This window comes from Sebastes fasciatus, chromosome 16 (genome assembly GCF_043250625.1).
Source record: "Sebastes fasciatus isolate fSebFas1 chromosome 16, fSebFas1.pri, whole genome shotgun sequence".
Taxonomy (NCBI): domain Eukaryota; kingdom Metazoa; phylum Chordata; class Actinopteri; order Perciformes; family Sebastidae; genus Sebastes; species Sebastes fasciatus.
The window spans coordinates 3,222,500-3,250,488 of record NC_133810.1 but is presented as its reverse complement, the minus strand read 5'-3'; the positions used below and the strand labels follow the sequence as shown (position 1 = coordinate 3,250,488).

General features: G+C 41.4%; 2 protein-coding genes across 2 annotated transcripts in view; one reads left to right on the top strand and one right to left on the bottom strand.

The window, feature by feature from the left end:
* Positions 1-27,989, top strand: part of sgcd (sarcoglycan, delta (dystrophin-associated glycoprotein)) — a 618,307-nt gene that overhangs the window by 504,999 nt on the left and 85,319 nt on the right. The gene's annotated exons all lie outside the window — the stretch shown is intronic.
* On the bottom strand, positions 43-27,956 carry rars1 (arginyl-tRNA synthetase 1). Its single transcript, XM_074611804.1, has 15 exons — positions 27,791-27,956; positions 25,811-25,945; positions 24,480-24,674; positions 23,828-23,936; positions 23,164-23,264; positions 22,446-22,567; positions 21,839-21,959; positions 20,749-20,878; positions 20,549-20,653; positions 19,989-20,167; positions 18,970-19,079; positions 14,563-14,668; positions 6,292-6,464; positions 3,533-3,780; positions 43-401 (listed from the first exon to the last, which is right to left on the bottom strand). Exons 1-15 carry the CDS (start codon positions 27,833-27,835, stop codon positions 292-294), a joined length of 1,989 nt encoding a protein of 662 aa, XP_074467905.1. The 5' UTR covers positions 27,836-27,956; the 3' UTR covers positions 43-291.

The following is a 27,989-nucleotide window of genomic DNA, read 5'->3' as shown; positions in this document are numbered from 1 at the left end:
CAATCCACGATTTTAAAATAATGGACAGCAGACTGGGTGATATTTTGGTTTCGGTTCTTTAATTAAAAAAAAGAAACTTCACATGAGATGTTAATTAATGGATTTAACATTATGTGTTTTTCCCTCCCAGGATGGATATAATAACTTTAATGGATATTCATTCTTAAAGTCCGGTGGCTGTGACGTGAGTGAAAGAGACCGTTTACTGTTTATCGTCCTCCCGTTCCTGTTCTGGTTGAACTCGGATGCAGACGGACAACAGACGGAGGTGGGGTGTGGATCGCCGTGACATCACATCCTGCCAACGGGGTTGATGCCCAGGATGTCGAAGCATTTGGCCATGGTGGCCGCTGTGGCTTCACAGAGCAGCATCCTCCACATGTTGACCTTCACCACCTCACCTGCAGAGAGACAAAGAGAGTTCACAGGTAAATACTACAGTTATAGGAACTATAGTCGAGCATAGTCTGTGGACGGAGGCAGCAACAAGACGTATTTTAGCCTCCTAAAAGAATCAATATCACCATTTTATCTAGCCGTCAGACAGCCCTTTACAACATGGAACTGAAGCCGTTATCTATGACCTCTTCAAAGCCACCAGACTCCATTGAGAGAAACAGCAATTTGACGTCACAGAACACAGAGGTTGCTGCCTTAATCGGTTAGTTAGTTTGTGTTATTGTCTGAATTCGGTGAATCCGACCGAACCAGCCCTTTAAAACACCCAAAGACACAATAACACAAACAAACTAACCGATTAATGCAGCGGTCGACCGGCAACTAGTGATGCACCAATACCGATATCAGTATCGGGTCCGATACTGTGCTCATGTACTCGTACTCGCAAAGCGGCTCTGATACAACGGCACCGATACCACTTTACGGCAGCGTGATGTTAACCTCTCGTCACCATCTTTCGGATCCTATCGCACGTGCTCACGCTCCACCTCCCCGACGGAGCGGGCGAGACGGACCGGTGGTGCGCCCGACCCAACGGGGCCGGTATCCCACCTCAGGCGACGCGCGCCGGCCCTCACTTTCATTTCCCCACGGGGTTTTGCTTGCACCCTCTGACTCGCACGTGCATTAGACTCCTTGGTCCGTGTTTCAAGACGGGTCGGGTTGGTTGCAGACATCGCCGCAGACCCATGGCGCCTTTTACGTGGGCCGAGCCTCGCCCTGGGGGAACGACACGGTTTGGGCGCACTGAGGACAGTCCGCCCCGGTCGACAGTCGCACCGGGAGCAGGGGGAGAGATGGCGCAGAGAGCACTTTGGCCACGGCCCCGGGAAGCACCTTCTCCCCAAGCCTTTCCAAGCCGACCTAGAGCCGGTGGCGGCGCACCGCCTCGTATGCGGGACTCCCCAGCCCTCCGTGTGTCGCTCACACCCTCCAGCTGGCTGTTAACGAGGGTCTTTTGGCACAGAGAAGTACTCGTATCGGTACTCGGTGTCGGCGAGTACCCAAATGGAAGTACTTGTACTCAGTTTGAAAAAGTATTATTTGTTTAGGAGACAAGACGGGATAAAACCAACATTAATTTTTATTCACGTCGGTCAGGACGGTTATGGGGCCCATGTTGTAGTCTGAATTTGGCATAATAGATAAATAACAGATTCAAAAGGTGATCTGAAAACAGCAGAAAGAAGACAGAAGAGATGAAAAGAGAAAATAAACAGACATACTGAGAACGCCTGGCAGATCGGAGAGATGGAAAACATACAGGAAGAGTCAAGAGGTGAAGCCCGGAATGATAAACAACAAACAATAAAAGGTCAGAGGGCACGTTTAATGATGCTACCGTCGCACACAGCGGCAGCCGACACAGCATCAAAATGAAAATCAATGACCCGGACATCTGCATCCACGCGCAACATCCATGACGGTCCACCCCCGTCGGGCCAGATTGCTACACGGAGCAGAAATCCGATAGAAATTAAGTCTGTAATGAGCAGCAGAGGGTGAATTAAGCAGGCTGTTAAAGGGGCGCGGACGTCGATGATCATTGACGGACAGCAAAATTAGTTTGTAATTTTCACAAACAAGCAGACGCAATCAAAGTGTTCAGGACGACGAGGCCGGAGAGCTGCTGCTGATGCTGAAGAGAAGCTGATGAGAGAGAAGATAAAAAGAGGCCGAGAAGATCCTTTCGGTTTGAAATATGTTAGGAAACCTGCTAGGACATTATTAGTTGCAGCTATTCTTACTCATAATGGCCATTTAATTTAATTATTAATGTCATTTATATTAATCTTAGACAGAGAAACGTTAAGAAACGTGTGCTAATTTGTAAATAATAGTAATAATCCACAATTAAAACATGTACTATATTCATTCATGGAACTTAATTCCAAGTCACTGCATGTTCTACAACACTGTCCTGCACATATTTCAGAATAAAAGCCTCGTGTTAACAAATGAAGGAATTCTCTCCACAGAAAAAAAACCGCTTGATGGCTTTTATTTTGAAATGAAAGCAGGAAGTGTTGATTTAAACCCCGTACTTTATTCATTCATGGAGCTTAATTCCAAGTCACTGCATGTTCTACAACACTGTCCTGCACATATTTCAGAATAAAAGCCTTGTGTTAACAAATGAAGGAATTCTCTCCACAGAAAAAAAACCGCTTGATGGCTTTTATTTTGAAATGAAAGCAGGAAGTGTTGATTTAAACCCCGTACTTTATTAATTCATGAAGCTTAATTCCAAGTCACTGCATGTTCTACAACACTGTCCGGCACATATTTCAGAATAAAAGCCTTGTGTTAACAAATGAAGGAATTCTGTCCACAGGAAAAAAAACGCTTGAGGGCTTTTATTTTGAAATGAAAGCAGGAAGTGTTGATTTAAAAGAAGCCGCTGCAGTGTGGCTGCTCTAACCTGTTAACACGGACGCCAAAATAAAAAACAGGTAACGCAGCCGCCACGTGATCCTGACGTTCCCAGGGTGGATGAGGCTTTAAGGCTTTAAGTAGCTCCTAAGTGGCCCAGTTGGGACTAAGGTTTTGACCTAAAACAAAACATTTTCTAGCACTAAAACTAGCTCCTAAGTCTGACAGAAGTCTGAGGTAGCCTAGAGGACTCTTGTGTCGCTATGAGCTGCTCATATCCAGTCAGCTGCTGCAGAAACAACCTCACTTTCCAAAGATATTCTCATTATTAAAAGGTCTAAAACTCAAATTGATCCTCACAGAAATATCTGTACAAGTACACACACACACGTTCCATGAGTCTGAACTGTATACTTTCTAAAATGATATAAAATAATAACCAGCAGCTGGGGTTACTGCCACAGCGCTAACTGAGAATTAGCATAATTAAGCAGCTCTAAACCTCAAGTTGTGGCACTTGAGCGCGCCGCGGGGATAAACGCTAACAGGAAGAAGTGGAGGGCTAACAGCGTTCAGATGGCTTTTAGTGAAAACCCTCTGAGTGAAACCTCCTGTTAATTGTCTGACTCCCATCGCCAGCAGAACATTGAGGAGTTTCTGCTCTTTTGACCTCGATGTCATTAAAAACAAAACAACGTACCGGTCTGTCTGTCCTTCTCAATGCAGTAGCAGCTGTCGTAGAACTCCGTGAAGGTGGTGGCGAGCTCGTACAGGTAGTCGCAGAGCGTGTGGAGCAGCAGGTCGTCCAGGATCTTCTGCAGGATCTCGGGGAACCGGAGGATGCACTTCCCCAGCTTCCACTCCTTCTCGTGGTCCAGCAGGACCTCCGAGGTCTCGGCTGCTTTCCTCAGCGTGGCCTCGTCGATGTTAGCCAGGCGAGCTATGGACCTACAGGAAACCAGAAACACCATTAATAAAGATATAGACCTATCCAAACATGTTGGACATCAAAGTATCACCTAAAAGAGTTAGTGTGAAGGTTTTAACGTATCATTTTACCCATTAATATTATGAAAAATGTACCCTAATATTAGCTATTATTACCTTGCTATAATCGCTGTAATGTGTGTTAAAGGTCCCATATTGTAAAAAGTGAGATTTTCATATCTTTTATATATTATAAAGCAGGTTTAAGTGATATAGAAATACTGTGAAAGTATCAAAACGCTCAATCCATGGAGAAATAAAAACAACCCGTATTCAGAAACTGCACATTTGAAACAAGCCGTTAAGATTTCTGTCCATTTGTGATGTCACAAATATACGATATTTAGCGTAAACGTAAACGTTCTAAATGTGTCCAAGTTTATTTCCTGTTGCAGTGTATGTAAATAACATCAGCTGACAGGATGTAAACATGGACCCAAGCTGTTTCCTAGCAACGCAATTACGTTTAAAGGCGCTAAAACGGAGCGTTTCTGATAGAGCGAGAATACAGTTATATTCACACAGACAGTATGAGAAAAATAATGTGTTGTTTGAACAGTAAAGCATGTAAACATGTTCTAGGAGAAACCCTAAATACAAGTATGAACCTGAAGATGAGCACGATATGGGACCTTTAATGAATCTCTTTTCATGGGCAAGAAAATGGCATCAAGACTAATCTTAAAGTAGAAAACAAACCAAAAAAAACAAACATCCATTGCAACAATAAAGTTTTCTTTCTCAAGTTATCAAAAATAAAAATAAATAAACGTTGGTGTAGCAGCAGAAAGATGTGGATCAAGGTACAGCGCTCCAGTCATTACCAACAGGAGTCGCTTTCCTTTTGTGCAAGAGAGAGAAGAAATAAGTGAGGCTGAGTCATAGCTGCGTTTCATGTCAGCACTTCTGTGATGGTTAAAGTTTCCAGATCAGGAGAAAACGGGGGTTGTGTTCAGATCAAAAACTAAATAAAAAAAAAGTATTCAAAGCAGCTCGGCACGCAACGTGCACACACATTAAACGCCTCTAGTCGAGCTCATTTAAAGAACTTAGTCACACAATGTGGCTATTCTCTGATCGTCCGTTTTTTTCAGACATTTTTTTCAAACTTTTCAAACTTTTTTTTCAGACATTTTTTTTTCAGACTTATTTTTCAAACTTTTGTTTTTAAAAATGTTTTCAGACATTTTTCAGTCTTTTTTCAGACTTTTCTTTTAAGGACATTTTACAAACTTTTTTTCAGACATTTTTTTCAGACATTTTTCTGAATCTTTTTTTACGGACATTTTTCAAACTTTTTTTTCAGACTTTTTTCAGACTTTTTTTTAACGGACATTTTTTCATACGTTTTTTTTTCAAACATTTTTCCAACTTTTTTTCAGACTTATTTTTCAAACTTTGGTTTTCAAAAATGTTTGCAGACATTTTTTTAACGGAAAAATTCTCTGATTCCAGCTTCTTAAATGTGAATATTTTCTGGTTTCTTTCCTCCTCTGACAGTAAACTGAATATCTTTGAGTTGTGGACAAAAACAAGACATTTGAGGACGTCGTCTTGGGCTTTGGGAAACACTGATTTTCCAACATTTTATAGACCAAACAACTAATCGATTAGTCAAGAAAATCATCGACAATGAAAATAATCATCAGTTGCAGCCGTAGTGTTTATATTTAGTAGAACCTCTGAGCATGAGGCTACAAGCGGCGTCCGTTCTGTTCTTCATTGTTTCCATTAGGACGCTCCGAGTTGAACATCTCCCCTGAGGTCCGTCTGTGTTTCTCTCGTCTTCTCTGACACTTCAACACCCACAGTGGGGGGGTGGAGCTGCCACCAGTGAGTGCTCTTGACTAAATGCAGGAACATCGAATCCTCTCAGGCGAGACCGCTCAACCCCCCCCAACTCCCCTACGCTGAAAAAACAGAGATCAATCTTTGCCGGGCACTGTGCCACCCCGAGTCTAACACCTCCAGGGAAGCTGCAGAGGACGGGGGGGGATCAACGCAGCGCTCTGCAGCCAGGAAACGGCCACTCAATACAGCGGGGATAAGGGGTGAGGACAAAATTGGGTCTCGCTGACTGGAAAGACCCCAAAGACTAATCCCCTACCACGAGCTCCCACGAGGGGCCAGCGAGGCTGATCTGATACGGGTAATGAAAGTATACTGGTGCTCGTAGAGAGGCTCTCTAACGGGGACAGAGTGGAGGAGAGGACAGACGAGGGGAGAAACTTGTCTGAGGAACTCAATTTAACTTTCAAGATACTCGTGTGCCCTCGTCCACAGCAGGACATTGCTTTGCTTCCGTGTGGTACCTCCTGTCTGCTTCTCCCTTTAAATCAGAACTGAACCTCAGCCTACAAAATGTATTTGGTGGAATAGCTGAATGCTTCCAGTATTTTAAACTTGTGCATCAATGCAGCAGCAGAATTCACATCTCAGTAATATGGTGAACGTTAGTTAGTGAGCCCTCACCTGATGCGAGTGAAGGCGTAGAGGAGGTACGCCGCCGTGTTGCCCCGGTCGTCCAGCATCTTGTCGAAGGAGAAGACGTAGTCGTTGATGCGGTTGTGGGAGAGGTCGGCGTATTTGATGCAGCCAAAAGCGACGGACCTCTGGGCTTTGGTCAGCTCCTCCGGGGTCAGCACCTGCAGATAGAAAGTGAAGTTTCATTTAATAAAAACAGACTTAAAGACAAGGTAATACCTGAAGGCTTTAAAGATTCTGATAACTCTGGAGCTTCTTATCAGCTTGTAATTACTGCAGGCGTCACCTTCTGTTTCTAACACTAAAACCAGTGAGATCAATTTAATCCAAATGATGAATCTAATTTAGAAGCTTCAGGCAAAGATTAAATTGACTCATTAAGCCATTGACTTCCCTTGAATCTGTGTGTGACGTGTCTGATACCACAGGGGGAGTAAATGGAGTGAAGAAGAGGAGGAGGGTGATGCAGAAAGTTTTATGATGGTGATTCAAGAGGAAAACTTCCAGTGAAGCGGAACATAACCGGACGAAGGAGATGACATGACGGGACAAAGAACGACAAAACACAACACGACAATACATAAAGGGGCAGGTCGTAACATGACATATTATATTAAAGAATGGGAATAAACAGGACAGGAAGATTAATTAATCCAATGTAGCAATTTATAAATCCAGATTAAAAACATTTCTCTTTTTATTTCTGTTTTATGTACTTTTTCTTTTATATTTCTTATCTTTTAATTATATTATTCTGTTTATTTTATGTACATTGCACTATCTTTTAATTATATTTTATAAGTGGATGTTACGCCCCCGTGTATGAAATGTACTATAGAAATAAACTTGCTATTAATATAATATAAATGGTAATAACTTCTGTAGTTGTTTTGTCCTGTTCTGTTTTTAAGTCTAAAGGATGCTTGAAAGCTGGGTTGGTCATAAAGTCGTAATATTACAAGAAAAAAAGTCGTAACTTAACGAGAAAAAAGTCGTAATATTACCAGAATAAAGTCGTAACTTTACGAGAAAAAAGTCGTAATATTACGAGAATAAAATCGTAACTTTACGAGAAAAAAGTCGTAATATTACGAGAAAAAAGTCGTAATATTACGAGAATAAAGTCGTAACTTTACGAGAAGAAAGTCGTAATATTACCAGAATAAAGTCGTAATTTAACGAGAAAAAAGTTGTAATATTTTGAGAATAAAGTCGTAACTTTACGAGAAGAAAGTCGTAATATTACCAGAATAAAGTCGTCACTTTACGAGAAAAAAGTTGTAATATTTTGAGAATAAAGTCGTAACTTTACGAGAAGAAAGTCGTAATATTACCAGAATAAAGTCGTCACTTTACAAGAAAAAAGTTGTAATATTTTGAGAATAGAGTCATAACTTTACGAAAAAAAAGCCTGCCACTCATAATAGTATATATAATATACATATATTGTATTTTGTTTCTTTCATTTCAGTGTATACATTTAATAAGAATTGTACAAAAATAATTAATGTAAAAAGGGTTAAGTGCAATAAGCTAAGGCTTCAGCCTACACCTTTCCGTCAGTATAAACTTGCTCTGGTTTATCACTATTTCAAAAGTAATGACTTATTATTGTTTTCATTCATTTTTTTATGTGCATATTTGAGTTGTATAAGTTTGAAACAACCAAAATAAACTAAACTAAAATCAGAAGATGTACATTTATTGTTGGTTTTCTATCAATGACAGTGTAAGTTGTGTGTCAATTTTGCTTGCTATTTTGATAATCCTCTAATTGTTTGACAGTTAATTGATTAATAAACTAATCGTTACCACTCCGGTCCCAATGATGAGCCATAGCAGGACAGGACAGATCATAACGTATATAAGGAACAAGAGGTGAGGGAACGGTACGACACTACAGGACGAGACAGAACAGAACAGGATACAGAAGTAGAAAATGGGACAGGATTAAATAATAGAAGAATAGAGCAGAGTATAATACAACACAACTGGAGGAAACAAAGCGGCGCAGGCTGAGGTTGGTGGAGGCCAGGGGTTTCAGGTTTGTTTTAATGAGGCAGGGTTAGCAGATGGTAGACGTGGGCACCGACCCAGACAGACAGAGCACAGCACCGGGCCAGAAGGGCCTGCGGGGGAAACGGCGCTGGCACCGCTTTCCCACAACCTTTCTCAACATTAAAATCATTGCAGTTCAACTGGAAGTCAGTGATTGTTTACACTGCACCACGTACCCCAGATAATACTTAACCAGGTCAGGTTGGGAGGTTTTCTTTACTCCGTTTTTATCCCTCTGCAAGTTTAATTTCAGAAACCCTCAATATGAGAAGTTGCACTCAAATGAGAAGGAAAGCGAGGAGAGGTTTCTGCCGTGTGAAGTGAAGGGAAAACAACAGCTAACGATAGCCTGGGGATGAAGGGGAAAGGCTTTGTGAAACAGATCATTTCTGGGTTGAATCCAGAGGCTAGAGCTGGAACAATCGAAGGTCAGGAGGTGAACAAAATAACACTTCACATTCCTGAACATACACTTCTTCTAACAAGGTCCAGCTGAGCTGCACTGGGGGGCAGTGACGGTGTGTTGCAGCAGAGAGAGGGAGGATCCCAGCAGCTGAGTCAAGGTGTTGCTTATAAAAGACTTCCCTGGAAGAAGAAGAAGCTCCAGAGGAAGAGGCTGTGGTGAAATCTCAGACACAACTAATGGTTTGTGATGATTTCAGAAGCTTAATGTCAGAGAAAAACAAGCAACATCAGGCTCAGAGGGATTTCAGTGGAAACACTCAACTCATGGAAGTAGAAAACAGCAGCGAGTCTTCAGGGACGGCAGTGTTGTTTTGTCTGGACTGAGCTCTCGACAAGTACTGGATGGATTGCTGTAAAATGTGGTATTGACGTCCATGTTTCCTCCAAGATGATTCCTAATGACTATTTCGTCACCAACCAAAGTATTGGTTGGACAACGCAAGATATCTGAAGATGCAATCTTGAGGTTTGGGAGCTTGTGATGGGCATTTTTCAAACTTTTCCAACATTTAAAGCTTCAGTAGTCAGAATGTTTTTGGCATCATTGGGCAACAATCCCATAATAACCTTTCAGCATATTGTAACTCAAGTGTTCTGAGAGATAACTAGACTCCTGCTCCTCCTCATGGCTCTGTTTTCAGGCTTTAGAACATCTAGCCCGTGACGGGAGACTTTGACCAATCACAGGTCATTTCATTGAGAGAGCGTTCCTATTGGCTGTGCTCCGGTCATGTGACCAGAACTTGGCGTTCCTTTACAAACGTTCTCATTTTCCAGCTAAACCGTGCACTACAAGATGATTCTGAGAACATCTGAGGAGAGAAATAGACATTAACGTAACATAATATTGATTCATATTTGATCAGCGCTGCCTAGTTTGACCGTTTGGTCGGAGTTCAGAGTGATTGACAGCCGACTCTCATAGAAGGCAGCTGGACAGCAGACCTCAGATCAGCTCTTACTGCTTGTTTTCCTCCAGTCTGTGAAATCTTGCAGATGCCGTTAGGAGCACCGGAGGACACCGAGACACATGATTTTTATTCAGATTACCTGTTTCATGTACTACTGTCACCATATAGCGACCGTTTTATAAAAATAACTTTTTTTTTTAAATCATATTTGCTCCAATCTCGCCTACTTCAGCTTTAAAACATGTTTTTGAAAAACTAATTGACAAATTAATCGGTAATAAAAATAATAATTGTAGCACTATTTTCAGGTATGTCAAATTCACCGGATTAAACAAATACTTTTCCTATCTACTTTGTTAAATATCCAGAAAATCTAATGACAGTAGAGAGTGATTTTTGAAAATCAATTTATCATTTTAGTAATTTTTCATGCAGAAAATGCTGTTTTCAGCCTCTCAAATATGGAGATTTCTTGCTTTTCTCTATTTTATATCACATTAAAGTGGATATCTTTGGGGTTCGGACAAAACAAGACATCTAAAGACATCACCTTGGACTCTTAAGAGACATTTTTCACTATTTTGTGGCATTTTATAAATGTGATTAATCTAGAAAATAATTTGCAGATAAATCGATAATGAAAATAATCGTTAGCTGCAACCCTAAATGGGTAATTTCATAGACAAGGAATACTTGGATTGTGGTTCTCATAACATCATGACAAACCTCTAAAGTGTGTTTCCCTGGTTTTGAATGGTGACAGTCACAGATAGATGACATAATTAACGAACTAGAACAGAGGTCTGCAACAAGGGTCTGATATTTAGCATGCTAGATATCTGGAATGTGTCTGTGAGGCATCGGCGACTTGCGTCTTTGAGTAGTTCGTACATGACTCTCGAGCGCCGATGAGCCGACGCTGATTTGCTTCTGATCTGAGGCTTTTATCAAGGAGCAGAAATGACTAAAGTGGTGTAGTGTGAACTCGGCAGTAGCAACGAGGGCTGCTGCTGGAGGAAATGAAGGAGGAGGGAGACGGTCTTTCTCTTCTTTCGTCATCATTTTGATGTCAGAATGCGTCTCATGTCTCGCCACTGATTTACGAGGACGAAAGCGGATTGTTTGGCAGCTTTTCCGGGCATCATTTTGTGAGGAGATGAAACTCTAACACATGAGCTTTTTACTTTTAAACATCATTAAAAATAAAGTTGCTCTCTGCAGTAGGACACATTTTGCTGTCTCATAAAACGGAGAGAGAGAAAGGTGACATTAATAAAGGGCAAAGACATTACACTTCATTTTCTCTTTCCTCTTATTGCTGTCTAGCCATGCAGACAGCTTTTGGGTTTTATTTGTCTACGTTTTTTAAGATATTACTGTGACATTTCAGTCTGCACCCCGATACAATGGAGGTTAATTTCATTTAGTGATGTGTGCAGAATTTAAACATCATAAAAATCTACTTTTCAAATTGAGCAGGAAAGTTAATGCTTGACCTTGGGACTCGTCGTTTGGTAAATTAATCATAACTCACCACGTTTGAGCATTTGTGCAAACTCCATTTCTTGATAAGACTCAGCTGAAAGCTCTGGAAAAAAAGCTAGTAAGTCAACCATGAGTAGGGATGGGAGTCAAGAACCGGTTCCAAATTGTCTGATTCATTGGAACTGTATGCCTCCGAGGTAGGGCTGATTGTATCGTGATATGAGACTAGACATCGTTTTGCATATCGTAATTAATAGTAAAGTCATTTTCTGAACAGACTGTTCCAGCTGTTCTATTATTTCTCTTTACCCACTTGGTCATTATATATACACTCACCGGCCACTTTATTAGGCACACCTGTTCAATTGCTTGTTAAAACAGATAGCTAATCAGCCAATCACATGGCAGTAACTCAATGCATTACGTCATCTAAACGTGGTGAAGACGACTTGCTGAAGTTCAAACCGAGCATCAGAATGGGGAAGAAAGGGGATTTAAGTGACTTTGAACGTGGCATGGTTGTTGGTGCCAGACGGGCTGGTCTGAGTATTAAACTGCTGATCTACTGGGATTTAGACGCACAACCATCTCTAGGGTTTACAGAGAATGGTCCCAACAAGAGAACAGATCCAGTGAGCGGGGGTTGTGTGGATGAAAATGCCTTGTTGATGTCAGAGGTCAGAGGAGAATGGGCAGAGTGGTTGGAGATGATAGAAAGGCAACAGTAACTCAAATAACCACTCGTTACAACCAAGGTATGCAGAATAGCATCTCTGAACGCACAACACGTCCAACCTTGAAGCAGATGAAGACCACCCGGTACTAGCAAGGTGTACCTAATAAAGTGGCCGGTGAGTGTATATGGCCATTCCCCATGCTCTATTACATCTCATAAGTTGTTGCAGCAATTTTTGGGTTGATTTGTTACATTTGGTGATAAATTTAACCATTTTTTACCACTCAAATTGATAAAAAATGAGAAATAATCCCTCCAAAATACCACATTAAGACACCAAGACCTTGAGGAACGCCGTAGAAAAAAGCCATGCTGTGATTTGGGATCAAAAACGTTTTGACATTTGGAGATTTTTTGCAAGAATTGCATTTTTCGGCGATTGGATGGCGAGCACTTGTGTTGTGTAAACTGCTCAGAAACCCCCTTATTGTCTTGGTCTCTATTGTCTCTTTGTGGTTGTGCGGGCTCAGCCGTCACCACGTACAGAGAATACATTCGTGGTGATGCTCTGAATTTCTTATTCACCCACCACTAACAGGATGAACAAGGGAACAACAGCACATTAAAACTGAAAAGATTAAATTGGAAGAAAACAAACTTAGATCTTTTTGGAGGACAAAAACAACAAAAAAACAAAGACAACGCCGGCTGCAGCGCCTCAGGAGCCGTGTTGTTGTAATCACCAATATGTAACTCTGAGGTGTTTTATTTCTAGCCTGCTGTTTCATATTTAATCATCTGTAGGAAGTCGGCTTTCTTTCTCTAATTTCTCCTCCGGTTACCGTGGTTACCGTCAGAATATTAAGCATCATTTTAGTATTAGAATCAGTTTGTATTAATATCTCCTGTCAGAGGTTTAATCTTTGATAAGCAGCCGTTTAGTAGCAGGGATACCTTCCATTGAGCAGCTCGTTATTTGCTTCCCCCGTGAATGACGAGGATTATTTTACGGTAATGACCGTCTGACTCTACAGTCGCCATTAAGTCTTCTCGCCCTCGTCCTGCACGAACCGAGTCAAACTCTTTCTGATCACATCCAAGAGAAAAGACCACGTCTGAAATATATGAAAAGACGCCACCGGTATTTTTTCCTTCTCATCTGCTGAGCTCTGAAGACAGCTTGAACTGTATGCGGTCTCTCTTGAACACACACACACACTCCCTTTACTCTCCTCTTCCTCCCCCTTCATCTTTTCATCGTGCTCCTCCTTTCTTCTTGTGAGCTTGAACCTCTTCCTGTCTGCGGCCACACTGCTGGCTTTTCTGTCTGTTTTGATTGCTGGAAACACGTCAGTCTCTGACGGACGGAAATGTGATAATAAAAGAAATGGATGATATTCGTCAGAGTGATCATCACCTGATTAGCCAAGACAACTGGATTATAACCTGTTTGATGACACGAGAAAAAAAAGTTGTAATATTACGAGAATAAAGTCACAACTTTACGAGAAAAAAAGAAAATAACACTTAAATTTACTACTTTATAATATTATGACTTTATTCTAGTAATATGACTTTATTCTCGTAACATAATGACTTTATTCTCGTAACATAATGACTTTATTCTCGTAATATTACGACTTTTTTCTCGTAATATTATGACTTTATTCTCGTAATATTAGGACTTTATTCTCGTAATATAACGACTTTATTCTAGTAATAATACGACTTTATTCTCATAATATTATGACTTTATTCTCATAATATTATGACTTTATTCTCGTAATATTAGGACTTTATTCTCGTAATATAACGACTTTATTCTCGTAATATTAGGACTTTATTCTCGTAATATAACGACTTTATTCTAGTAATAATACGACTTTATTCTCATAATATTATGACTTTATTCTCATAATATTATGACTTTATTCTCATAATATTATGACTTTTTTCTCGTAATATTATGACTTTATTCTCGTAATATTAGGACTTTATTCTCGTAATATAACGACTTTATTCTAGTAATAATACGACTTTATTCTCATAATATTATGACTTTATTCTCATAATATTATGACTTTATTCTCATAATATTATGACTTTATTCTCGTAATATTAGGACTTTATTCTCGTAATATAACGACTTTATTCTAGTAATAATACGACTTTATTCTCATAATATTATGACTTTATTCTCATAATATTATGACTTTATTCTCATAATATTATGACTTTATTCTCATAATATTATGACTTTATTCTGGAAATCTGGAGAGGGTTTAAAGAGCCGCAGGTTGCAGACCCCTGACCTGTAGGAATAAATAGTAAAAAAAAAAAAAAAAAAGTGTGTGGCTATTTTGTGAACACCAACAACATCAGCAGCAATGTGTCTCGCGCATGGTATCATTTACTGTGTATTTTTCGTGTGTGTTTTCGTGACAAAATGTAGTTTGGAGACCTCATCTGGGATTCCTCCTGGTGAAAGATCTTGTAGTGTGTGACCTCCTGTCGCCGTTAAATCATGAAGTGTGAAAACAACGCCGACTTAAAGACGATTACAGCTCAGACGGCAAGTTGCGTAGTGTGAACAATACGGCGATCTGACGACTTTGAAAGTCTTGTAGTGTGAACTTTGCTTAAGAGAAAGACATGATCTCTCACCTTGTCTCTCTCCTTCTCTATCAGTTTGTCCATGCACCTCTTCAGTCCCTCGTCCAGCAGGTCCATCAGCCTCACCGTGTCTCCGGACCGAGTCTTAAACTTCTTCCTGAGCAGGAAAGACGAGAAGAAAAAGTTCAGTTCACTAAGTCAAGAAACCACAAAACATACAATCTGGGACACCAAATAAAAGATTAGGAGTGTTTGTGCAGACCTTTCCAGGTACTGAAGTTTGATTTCCTGTCGCCGATAGCTATCATGACAAACCATTTGGATTAACTCCGCCTGCCGACACCTCGGGGCGATACATTTTGTACCAATCAACCAAATCAGATGAGCTTTACAAGCAGAACACGAGCCAAAAAATGTAATAACCCCACTCTTTTCCTCTGTTTCCTCGCAGCTATAACAGCTCCCCCCGTGGCTGCTTTAAGCCCTTATTGTCTGGATGAGCAATTATAAACACAGCATGATAAATTTCCTAATGGAGTTTGGAGTAGCGCAGACATTGCGCGGGCCAATTTACGCCCCCTCAGGTTACTGTGGGGCGTTTAGCAGCACTTAGTTATGGCCTCTGCGAAGCGTAACATCAACCTCCTGCCTGGGCTTGGCTCTTCTTCTCTGGACGATTGATTAGGAAAAAACAACAGCGTGACAGATAGTGTTCAAATTATAGAGCGTGCTCAGCCATCAGCTACACGGTAATCACCGCTTACTACAAAAGGGAATAAATAATACACGGGGGATGTACAGTACACACACTGGAAGAGGGACAACGACGCCGCGATTGAGAAGAGGAGTGAAGAATGAGAAGGATGAGGACGTGAACGAGAAGTAGCGCTGTACAATTAATCAAATATGAATCGCAATCAAGATTTTGGCCTCCTACAATTAAATGAATGGACTGCGATATTGATGTTTAAAATGCTCCGCTCATAGAAAACTGCTGGATGTCAAGATCGAGCGTTTCTTAAAGTAACAGCCAGCCAACGGTCGGACATCGAGATGTTTTGGCTTCACTTTTTGGAGAGCGGTGGTGCCGCTGAGCGTGCACCAAACAGCCCGCAGCCCGTGAAGAAACTGCTCCGTGTGCTCAACCTGACTCAGGATGCTCAGGAACTTCTACACCTGCACTACAGAGAGCGTCCTGTGTGGCAGCATCACCACCTGGATGAGAAACGGCACCAAGCGGAATCTCTTGGCTCTTAGGAGGGTGGTCGGCTCAGCTGAGAGAACCATCAGCACCACCTCTCTCCTCAATCTGACATCAAACGATGTAGGAGAAGAGTGAAGAGGATCTCTGGGCACCGCAGTCACCCCAACAACGAACTGTTTTCCCTGCTGTCTTCAGTGAGATGCTATCGTCTGCTGAAGGACAGGACAGGGAGAATGAGGAGGAGTTTCTCCCCTCAGGCAATCAGACTGAGGATCTTGAGCTCCGTGGCGCGGCGCATCCCATGCGTACAGCCCGAAAGGACGCAGGCAGCGCTTCTCCTGCTTCCTTCAAAGTTAAAATCCAAAATTAAACCAATGCTCTCACACATCTTCTCAAGACTTAACTATTATAACTCCGTCCTTTCTGGCATCAATCAAAAGTCACTCTCTCTCGCCTCCAACTAGTTCCGACTGCAGCAGCTTCTCACGGCTCTAACAGACGACATCACATCAACCCAGTCCTGGTTTCTCTCCATCGGCTCCCTGACTGTTACTGGTCACTTTAATAAAGCACGTCTGAGTCTGGGCCTCGAGCTACACGGCGGAGATGTTGACCCCGTATGATCCTGAGTTACTGTAGAGCTCTTCTGGCTTGTTCTAAAGTCCAGGCTTAAATCTAAAGGTGTATTTAATTGATACGTTCTGTTATTGTTTGTTTGACCTCACTGTTTCTGTTGTTATATTGCCTTGTATCCTTTTGTGTTTAAAAGGTGCTATATAAATAAAGTTATTATTATTATCGGGTTAATTACTGGGATTAAGGAACACAAATGCTTCCCATTAAAATGAAACACAATTTGATCATTCTTCCTTTAAAAAGCTGTTAATTGTGTTTTGTTTTCAGTCATTTTAGTACAGAGGACTACAAACTGTGTGGCTCTCTAATAAGTTCTGCTTTTGAAAGTCTCAATTTGCATCTTAGAGTCTAACTTCAGTCTCAAATCTCAAAGTCCGACCCGACTCGACGAGTCATCTTTCAACCACTCGGTTTATGTGGTTCAGTCTGGCACCGTCGTCGGCTCCGGTTGGCTCTCATCAGCAGCTGTTCGGCCAGTTGAACATGTTGAATCTCTATGTGGGAGGAATCCAGTCTGTTCAGCCTTGAACAACAGTCATAACAACCAGTTCTTCCCTCATGTTTAATCATGTTTATGCCAATAAATGTGACTGTTTCAATTTGTATTTCAAGCAAACGATGAGACTGTGATCTGCTGTTTGGACAACACATTCAGACTGACGTGTTATTTACTCTCGCACAGCCAAAGAATAAACTATATATATATATATATATATATATACCAATAAACTAAATAAATAAACTCATGTTGGCGTTGTCCAACTTTTAATTACTGTTGTCCACCCACTGCAGAACTTTTCCGTTCCCTCCTGCACCGTCACATGCTGAGTAATAACAGCTCTGCATCCTCGTGTTTGAACCGTCAGTTCAAACACTGTTTGTGGAGCTTCAGCAGCAGCAGCTGTATATTTTACTTTTTTATTTGTCTATACAGTCGTGTAGTAAAATTCAGTTTTTTATGTATGATAATAAATGCAATAAAAACATGAAGCAGTGGTGATAAAGACACGGAGTGAAGGACATCAGATGATTATAGTGTGGTGGTGGTGGTGAAGTCACAGTCTTTGTTGCTGCTCTGATGACGGTGATTTGGATTCCTCTTAAACTGTTATTAGTCAGTACAACACTCAGTCCGTTAACGCTCTCAGTGTCGGGCATTTTACCGCCACAGATCCTCCACTTCCGACTATTTTAACGGACTGATTTGTGGATTCATGTAAAAGCATGTGTGCTTTAAATTCCATAATGCAGCCTTTGCTTTTGGGACAATTTTCTAAAATACGCTTATTCGCTTTCTTGCAGAGAGGTCGATAAGAAGATCCATACCACTCTAGTATTTATTCGATTTATTAAAAACAATAAATCTTTAAAAGGGACTGTTTGTAAGAATCAGAAATGTGTTGTTAACAGCTTCACCTGTGGTCGTTAAGTCAACTAAAGTCAGCGTCATGTTGCTGGCGCTTGTGCTCGCTCTACATAGACATGAAGGAGCATCACTCAACACAGTGAGGAGACACACGTCAGCTAAAAGCACAATATCACTCTATATTTCAGCTGCTTGGCAGTAATGTTAGCTGACCAGACGAAGGTCTCTCCATGAATCAATGCTGATCCTAGTGTTGGCTTTTCCCGCCTCAGCCTCCCGACCGCGGCCGGAGGGAACGGGGGAGACGCCGGAGTTTTGGTGGGAGACGATAACGTTTCTCTCTGCGGAGCCCCGTCACTTCACAAGACACGGGAAACCTCTGTTGGTCTGGAGGAGCTGCAGCAGTTATTTCTGCACAAACGTCCACTGAACATTCACTAGATATTCTCAGAGCTAAACTAACTCTTCTGCAGTGTGGAGTGAGCAGCATGCACGTGAGAGGTGGAGAGAGAGAGAGAGAGAACGAGCGCGGTGTGTGAGTGAAGGCAGGCAAAGGAGCAGAGTACAGCAGAGACTCCGGTCCTGGAGACCAAAGCTACGGTCTCCTCCGCGTCCTCCGACCGCGGCCAACACTGTTTAACAGCTTCACTAGATACAACCAAGAGGTTTTGGTGCTTCACTGTAGTTTGTGTTGGAGTCTGAGTCTGAACAGTGTAGACACACGCGAGCGACCATGGGACACCGACCAGCAATGATTTATACGTGGAAGAAGTTACAAACAGTCCCTTTAAAGCACCAAAGTCACACAATAACATAAACAAACTAACCCACAGAGGCCGCGGTAGACTCCTGTGTTCTGCAAGATTAAATTACTGTTTTTTGTCAAAGGAGTCTGGTGGCTTTGAAGAGAGATTACCCGTCAGAAAGGGCCGTCTGACGACAAGGTAAAGCAGTGGAAAGATTCTTCGATTGGTGGACGACCCGCTCTCCTTCTGAGCCATGCCTCTGGGCTTTCTTTTAGTTGGCTAGAATATGTTTGCCCCCGTTCCCAGGAGTACATTGCTTTCGTTCTGTTCAGTAACTCTTCTGTCTGTTTCTCCAGACTGCCGTGACAACAGTCATCTACTGTAGGTAATACACTGACTATGGAGAAGTACCTCATACAACCTCACTTCAAAAACTTAGCATAAAAACTGACAGTGACATGAAACAGTGTCACACAAAGAGTCATCTCTGTGTGTTTTAAACTCACTTGTCTTCCCCCAGCACCACTCCAAAGCCTGCGTGCTCCACCCGGGTCACCTGGGGGTCGTACCAGCCGATCATCTGAGCTGCAGCGAACACCACCTGGAAGTGTACGGCCTGAAAGACAAAACACACACAAATTCAATATGACATATAACATAAATGTCATGTTATACTGTCCAGATAAAGAGAAGACTTCCTTTACGTCAGCGCTGCTTTGAGCTCGATGCTAATTTCAACAAACTGATGCAATGCTGATAATAGCCAAAGACCAAAACAACCATTTAGTCGACTAATCGACTAACGGGAGCATCAAGCCTTACTCAGATGACAGCTTTAGTTTCAGTCAGTCTGCAGACAGTGAGCTTACCGCTCTGTCTTCCTTCTCTTTGACTTGCTTCTGCTGAAAATGATGATGTCTGTCTTCATAATAAACATTTTAAAGCCCAACTAGCTGTCTGAGACACAGACGATGACCTCTTTAGGTAGGTAGAAGCACCAAATGATGCTTTTTTTAGAGATTCATTTAAATCATGAATTCTAAGTCTCGATGTCGTCACGACAACGGTGAAAACATCTTGTACCATTTTATCTACAGATGCGGGAGTCTGCAAGAAACCAGATACCGCTTCATCTTTATTCTCACTACATCAAAAGGTAAAGTTTTCCTGAAAACAATGTTTCTGTTTCTGCTTAAATAAATTTTTTAGGATATGTTTTATTCCCTAAACAACAATTTGTCTTTCATGCTATGCCACCACTGTCAAGACTGGAAAACAAAATCTGAATTTAAAGTAGATGTGTGTCCTCCTTCACCCCCCTGGAGAACAACAAGTTTATGCTACTTGAAGTCGTGCAGAACAGTAAACCTACAGGACAGACACCGCTGTGAAACAAACGGTCCCTCTGCTCCCTATTACAGATTTTAACTTATACTTTCCCTTTGTTTACCTTTTCTGCAGCTCCTGTATTTGTACTCTGTCATCCTTCTATCTCCCTATCTTCTCTCTCTCTCTCTCCACCCACCTGACCGCTGTCTGTGACGTAGATGATCATGTCGGCCTTCTCGACGAAGAGTCGCTGGTGCAGGGCGGCGAGGTCCGACGTGTCGTAGGTGAACCCGCCGTCCGACTTGACGACGGTGAGGGGGATGGACTGACCCGGGGCGAAGACGATCTTACGGCCTTCGTCCATCTCCGTCAAGCCTGAGGAAAGAGTAGAGGAATAAGATAACGGAAAGATGGATGGATGAGTGAGGAGAGGAATAATTTGTGTATAAGTGGAGGGAAAAAAGAGAAAGAGGAGATAATGTGTGAAATGGGGAATGAAGAAAGAGGAGATGAGATGAGAGGCACAACATCAGGAAGGGACAACTAAAATATAGAAGAAGACATTTATGAGTCAATGTTGCCCCCTCGTGGTCACATCAGGTAACAGCAGACTACAATTTCAAAGTATGACAATTGATTGTCAGTGGTTTACATTTTGTACTACCTTGTCATTTTCAAGTGTCTTCATCATTGCAAGTGTTAATTGTAAAAAAAAGAAATGTGTCTCTTGTGATCTTTGACCTGCTGCACACTGACCTCTCTCATCGAACTCCTTCACCACCTCTTTCATCATGTCCTGGTAGTACGACTCTCCTCTCTCGATGATGGTGATGTCCAGGCAGTCGTAAACCTTCTGAAACTCTAAAACACAAACACACGATGTTGTTGTATTCACCTCTGTAATGAACCCGTTGCACCCGACCCTATCCTAACAGATGAATTCATAAGCGGCCTACCTTTCCTTGAAACATCACAGATGAGTTTCCAGGCTTTCATGAAGTCGGGCTCTTTGCTCTGCAGTCTGACGACACACTGGTACGCTCGCTTCTTAAAGTCCTCCTCCTCGTCAAAACGCTTCTTCGACTCCTGATTGAGGGAAGAGGACGAAGAGGAGGAGGAGGAGGAGGAAGGATGTGGGCACGGAGAAAAAGACAGAAAGGAGAGAGCAGAATGAGCAGGGTGGAGAATGTAAGGAGTAAATGAGGTGTGGAGAGAAATGAAGGAAACAAGATAATGTTCTGCGTTTATATGTTATGTATTCACACACGATATATGCAAAGTGTGTTATAGAAGTGCTACGCTGCAGGAACATAATGTTACACAGAATATTCTGGCATCAACTGAAACTAAATGTTCACTTTTAATAATTGACGTTAACTGTCAAAACTAAAAGTTTACTTTATTTATTAAACCATGTCCCTCCCTGTGAACGTCACACTGTAATATCCACAAATACTCATAGACTGTATATAAGAAGTGGACGTAGTCGCCGTGGCGTCACCCGTTGGTTTGCGGACGACGGTTTTGAAGACTCGAGTTTGGCAGTTTGGCCGTCGAGATCTTGTTTTTTTGCAACCAGAAGTGACACGAGAGGGTGGAGCGAAGTACAACCGAACACTTTCACTAATTGTCGACAACAAATTGAAGTCTTAAATTCACTCATATGATATTAGACATCTTCGAAAAAGAAACAAAACATGGTCAGTACTCCCTCCGATATCGTGGTGTACAGATATGGAACGCCAAAATACACATTATCAAGAGCTCGTAGCCTTAGAAACATTTAAACGGAAATGGTATCGCATTTAATTCATGATGTCTAATTATTTCTCAGCGTATGTACGCACACGTGTTTACATGTATTTTGTTGTATTTTTCAAAATATGTCAGCCTAGTTTTCTTATTTTTTTCCTTTTTTGTTTTTCTTTTTAGGTTTCTCTTTATGTGTTTTTTCTTTATTTGGATTTTATGAAGTTGTATCTGTGTGCAAATAATTAAAAAAATTATAAAATTCAAACAAAACCACAGATGGGAGATTTAACTGACTTTGTAGAAGGCCTGCAGGTCACCGATGGGCGGGGACGAGGTCAGGTAGTCTGGGAATTTATCCTGCAGGTGAGCGATCAGCATCCCAAACTGGGTCCCCCAGTCTCCCACATGGTTCAACCTGAGAATGGCACAAGCACTCAAAGAGTCAAAACTAAATACCAGAGACGCGTTTTACTTTCTGACGCCCATACATACTGATGTGCATCAGAGAAGCCCGTCAGCACTTTGGTCCAGAGTAAGATGTCTTAATTACTGGCCAGATTATCATGCTATTTGTTGCGGATATTCAGGGTACATCTAACACCACTGTCAAATCAAAAGTTCACCTTCAACATGTTGATACAAGAGAAATGATCATGAAAACTGAACCAAAGATATTCATGCTCTCCAGTCTTAGCATGTTAGTATGATAAATGTGCATACTAGAATGCCGAGGTGTGGACTGAAGTGGCTGTAGACTTTTAGTCCTGTTCCTTCTCAGTCAGACAGAAAGCCTGTTTTTAATACCAGTGAGCAGCGTTCAGTGAGGTTAGCGTTGCTCAGCGGTGTGTGTGATTCGTGTTTCAGATGCAGCAGGTTTTTGTGACCAGCGAGTGAAACTGACCTGACGACGTCGTAGCCCAGAAACTCAAACAGACGACACATGCTTTCCCCGATGATGGTGGAGCGCAGGTGGCCCACGTGCATCTCTTTGGCAATGTTGGGAGAGGAGAAATCCACCACCACCTGAACACACACACACACACACACACACACAGATTAAACAATAAATAACAATAAATACAAACCTGTGAGACATAGAACTTAACCAAACTTCTTCCTTCTCAAACTAAAATGTGTGACTCAGATGACTACATCACTCTTCTACACACATCTGTTCACACATCTGTTCACACGCGTGTTTTACTTCTTGTCTAACGCTTTATTTTTCTCATATGAGCTGTGCTGCAGCTCCTCCTTTCACCCTCTGTTTGAGCACCTCCAGCCGTCCTTAAGTCATTAACTCGGGGGAGAAAACTATTTAGATCAGACTTAGAAAATGGATCACCAGAATGTTTTTCCCTCACTTGCCTCTCAGGGCTTTTCGTACTTACACCACATCGACAACAGATTCGTTAGCCAAGTTTGTTGTGCAGCAGATGGAACAGCTCACGACGCTCTGATATAGAGACCAGCATGTCTGAATGTTTTATTAAACTAGTGTGACAGTTTTAGTCCCTTTAACTCCAACCGAATCTACACTAAGTATCACACATGTAGATTCCACTTCTAGTGATTTACAGCTGTTAAACATATCTGCATCTGGCTTCAGTGTGACGTACCTTCTTCCTGGAGGCCAGTGGGGGGGGCTGCACGCCGTTGATCAGCAGGTTGCTCAACAGTTTGGACACAAACGGCCTCTTCAGGTGGATGTTGATGAACCCTGAAGACACAACAGACGTCAGAGGGGATGATGAGAACACAGATTAACACTAGAGAGTAAGGACTCCGGTCGAACATCTGACATTAACACATTAACTGCTGACTGACCGTCTGAAGAGCTTTAACTAACTATTGGATTTCCACTAATACTTGTAATCTATTCAGGAACAGTTTGTGTACTTAGTACACCTGGAAGTTTATGCTGATAAACTGTCAAGTTGTGCGTTTCTGCTCGGCTGTAAGATTTCAATTTCAACCATTTTCTTCACAAAATGACATACATACTTTTCTGATATTTCAGTATTTTGTTTATTCTTCTTTTTCAAGAATGTTGCTATTAAAGCACATTGAAGTTATTTAATCTTGTAAAGTTGATGGATGCTTAATAGCATTTTCAATTTGTGATATATTATTATGGAAATCCAAAGAAATCTACTTAATTATTGGTAGTTTTTTTATTTTATTCAGAGTATTTGCAAAATGTTTCATTCATTCACAAACATTTCTCTTCAGTTTCCCCACATCAAAGAAAAACTCTGATAAATGAATCACACGTTTTAGTACCTGGTCCTGCGATTTCAGTTTTCTGGACGAATTCGTTGTCCGGAAGATTCTGGATGATCTTCTCTGCGATTTCCCTTGGGTTGATTTTCATCCCCTTCGCCTTCAGCATCTGGAACACGACAAAGTCAGAGACGGTTTGACTTTAAAAATGTCTTAAATGAACTGATACAAAAAGTACTAATATCACACTTTTCATCCCATAAAGATATAAGAGAAGCACATCACTGCAGATCTCACAGCTACACAGTGTGTGTTTCATAAGTGTAATTTCAAAATCTGATGTATTGGATTTTCACAGATGATGAAACAACCACAACAGAACAATATTAAATGATGCACTATTAAAATGAAACGCCTCAATTAGGGTTATTCAGGCCTCAAATATTTGGTTATTCATGTGCTGGGTAGGTTTTGATTTTGGCATTTGGATATTCGTTTTGTTTTTTTAATCCCTTGGGATTACCAAGATGCATAAAACACACCAAACCTTTTGGAAAATGCTTCCTATTCAATAACAAATAAAAATACAAACAACAAAACTGTAGAAATACAAGAAATTAAATGCCTTTAATAAACCGAAATCGTGTTGCAGCGCTATAGTCTATCTTTCATTTAACCACAGTTAGTGAATAATTGAATTTGGCAGTCTAACCTGAGCCATGGCCATGGCACTGTTGCACTGGTAGTCTCCAAACTTGGCCTGCTGGTTGGGCGCGACGGACACCGGAGGGTTGTCCAGCTCCGGGCAGGAAGCCCGGATGGCCTCGCCGAAAACCTCCTGGAGCTGCTCGTTGATATTCATCATGGATTTACCGCAGTGAGTCGTCTTCTTCTCCTCCTGCAGGCTCTGAGGACACACAGCAGCACGTCAGCTTCACTGACATTAACATAACGACGAGGAACACACAGGGAGAAGGATTCGGAGCTGTGATGAAGAGCAACATAATCTTTTTAGCCACATTCTGGCAACGACGGCGACTGTTGGAACAAACGTGCTGCAGATGGACAGTTGAGAAGCACGTTTATGATGCAGGCGGAGTCTGTATATCATTTTAAAAAGGCGTCTCAGCTGGCGCAAACACCGGATGCACCGCTCAATTCAAGCTGTGTGTACGCCTACCGTGACCACATCGCTGATACAAACACAACAGGGTATTAGGGTACATTGCAATTACAGTCCTATCCCTACATAGCAGAGTATAATACATTACGCTATTACAACTGAATGAGCAACATTGTGACATTGTTATCTCGTCAATGATTAATGACAATAAACCTTGATCGCTCTGACAAATCCATGCTTTGTATAAAGGAACTGTTGCTGAATGTTAGCTGACCAGACCGAGGTCTCTCCATGAATCAATGCTGATCCTAGTGTTGGCTTTTCCTGCCTCAGCCTCCTGACCGCGGCCGGAGGGAACAGGGGAGACGCTGGAGTTTTGGTCGGAGACGATAACGTTTCTCTCTGCGGAGCCCCGTCACTTCACAAGACACGGGAAACCTCTGTTGGTCTGGAGGAGCTGCAGCAGTTATTTCTGCACAAACGTCCACTGAACATTCACTAGATATTCTCAGAGCTAAACTAACTCTTCTGCAGTGTGGAGTGAGCAGCATGCACGTGAGAGGTGGAGCGAGAGAGAGAGAGAGAGAAGGAGCGCGGTGTGTGAGTGAAGGCAGGCAGAGGAGCAGAGTACAGCAGAGACTCCGGTCCTGGAGACCAAAGCTACGGTCTCCTCCGCGTCCTCCGACCGCGGCCAACACTGTTTAACAGCTTCACTAGATACAACCAAGAGGTTTTGGTGCTTCCGTGTAGTTTGTGTTGGAGTCTGAGTCTGAACAGCGTAGACACACGCGAGCGCGCATGGGACACCGTCCCGCAATGATTTATACGTGTAAGAAGTTACAAACAGTCCCTTTAAAGTGACGCCTCACTTGTCACCGGATTGTGCCCCAGCTGTAAGAAAAAAGAGCGCAGTCACTCACCCTCTTCAGGATGTTGAGGCGGTACTTCAGTTTGGTGTTTTCATCCCGCAGCTCATCCAGTTGTGGAGACGGACTCAGGGTCTGTGGGTTTTTTAGACTCTCGATCTCTGCAGAGAGACGCCGGATCTCACGCTCCTGTTAAAAAAAAAAACACATTTACATTTGTAATAACTTCAATATTTAGAAAATAATCTAAAGAACATGCTGTCATAGAAGTAAGACAACAAATAATAAAAGGTGCGACAAAAAAATCTTACAACATAAACATTATTTCTTATCAGTAAAGTAGATCATTGTGAACCAACTGTAATGTTTTACTCAGGAAACGGGCAGTTATTTAGTGACACAATTGTGTATTTTTAGCCAGGAGGAACTCTGATAATATCTTAGGCCATAGGGAGTTTTATAGCAAGTTGAGTATCAGAATGAAACCAAAAGCTTCCTCACTATCACACAACATGATGCAACAAACCTTCATATTACAAACTAACTATGAACACTCCCTGAAATATATGTGCACTTTAAACTCTCCCTTGAAATCAAGACTATGTTACATTTTGTTGGCTGTATTGTTATTGAATATATTTCATCAACTTACTCATTTGACAGAAAACCCACACAAAAAAAAATCTGTCTGGAGCCGCAAAACATTTGAGCATTGTGATGAAGGTAAAAAATGTAACGTAGTCTTGATTTCAAGGGAGAGTTTAAAGTGCACATATATTTCAGGGAGTGTTCATAATCAGTTAGTAATATGAAGGTTTGTTGCATCCTCTTCTGTGATAGTGAGGCAGCTTTTGGTTTCATTATGATACTCAACTTGCTTTAAAAAACTCTTTATGGCCTAAGTCAGGGGTCAGAAAACTTTACTATCAAAAGAAAGTCGTAATATTAGGAGAAAAAGTTGTAATATTACAAGAATAAAGTCATAACTTAACGAGAAAAAAAAGAAAATGATACGTAAAATTACTACTTTATAATATTATGCCTTTATTCTCATCATTTTAATTGGTATTTTTCACTATTTCCTGACATTTTATGGAATAAATGATCATCAATTAATTGAGAAAGCAGTAGACAGATTGATCAACAATGAAAATACTCATTAGTGCAGCCTTACAGTCATATCTATATGATGAAACCAGATGTTTCCTTGCATATTGACCACCCAGGATCAATGACATCATGTAAAGGACAGCTGGGTGTACCTGTAATATGTAGCTTTCCTTTCAGCTTTATTTGACTGATAGCATTTATAAGATATATACTGTGTGTGAGTACAAACTGTTCTCTGGAGTGGATAGGAACTAACTCACACAATACTCCATTTAAATATCAGCTCATTTATAGTTCCTTGATTCAATAGACTCTAATTTGTATTATATTCCCTTTATTCTCAATAGACTCGCATCAATATGATATTCTAGTAAATTCGGCTCCAAAATGAGACAACAAATAACAACACAACACTTTGAAAACACTCTTGAAAGACACATCTCCATACTGTCACTGGATGGTCGAATGAAATGAAAACCAAAACCAAAAGTGTATTGATTTAATAAAATAAGTGGTGTTTGGTGTGAGGATTATTAGCCGAATTTAAGAGAGGTAAACACTTACTTAGAATATACTCTTTATTTTGTTCAGTCATGTAGTTATTTTCACTGATAAGCAGAACAACATTAAATTGAACGTTTGTCAAATGAAGTTTGGCACTACTGTGTGTGTGTAGCAAACATTTAGAAAAAACACATCTTAAAGTGTATTAATTTAATAAAATAAGTGGTGTTTGTTGTCAGGATTGTTTGCCGAATTTAAGAGAGGTGACCACCAACTTAGAATATACTCTTTATTTTGTTCTGTCATGTAGTTATTTTCACTTATAAGCAGAACAACATTAAATTGATAGTTTGTTTAACGGAGTCTGGTACAGCTGTGAAAAGCTAACGTTACATTCCTCATAAGCCAGCCGGTTGTTACCTGTTGTTGTAGTCGTGCTGTGTACTCGGTTAAAGGGTCTCCCATCTCTTCTGAATCACCGGAGAGGAACTCTTCAGTCGGCTGGATGATGTGATGAAGAGGAGGAGGAGGAAACACGTGGCTGATGACACAAACTGAGGAGGAACAACTTTAGAGTGTACTTCCGGTTCTGGAAATTACATCTTCTTCGTGGGTGCTG

What these genes read in the sequence shown, in the direction of transcription:
- rars1 (XM_074611804.1), bottom strand. Translation starts at nt 27,835, where the DNA reads ATGGGAGACCCTTTAACCGAGTACACAGCACGACTACAACAACAG. An exon ending in CAGCACGACTACAACAACAG is followed by an intron (nt 25,946 to 27,790) that starts GTAACAACCGGC and finishes TTTTTTTAACAG; the next exon opens with GAGCGTGAGATCCGGCGTCT. An exon ending in TGAGAAGGACAGACAGACCG is followed by an intron (nt 402 to 3,532) that starts GTACGTTGTTTT and finishes GTCTCTCTGCAG; the next exon opens with GTGAGGTGGTGAAGGTCAAC.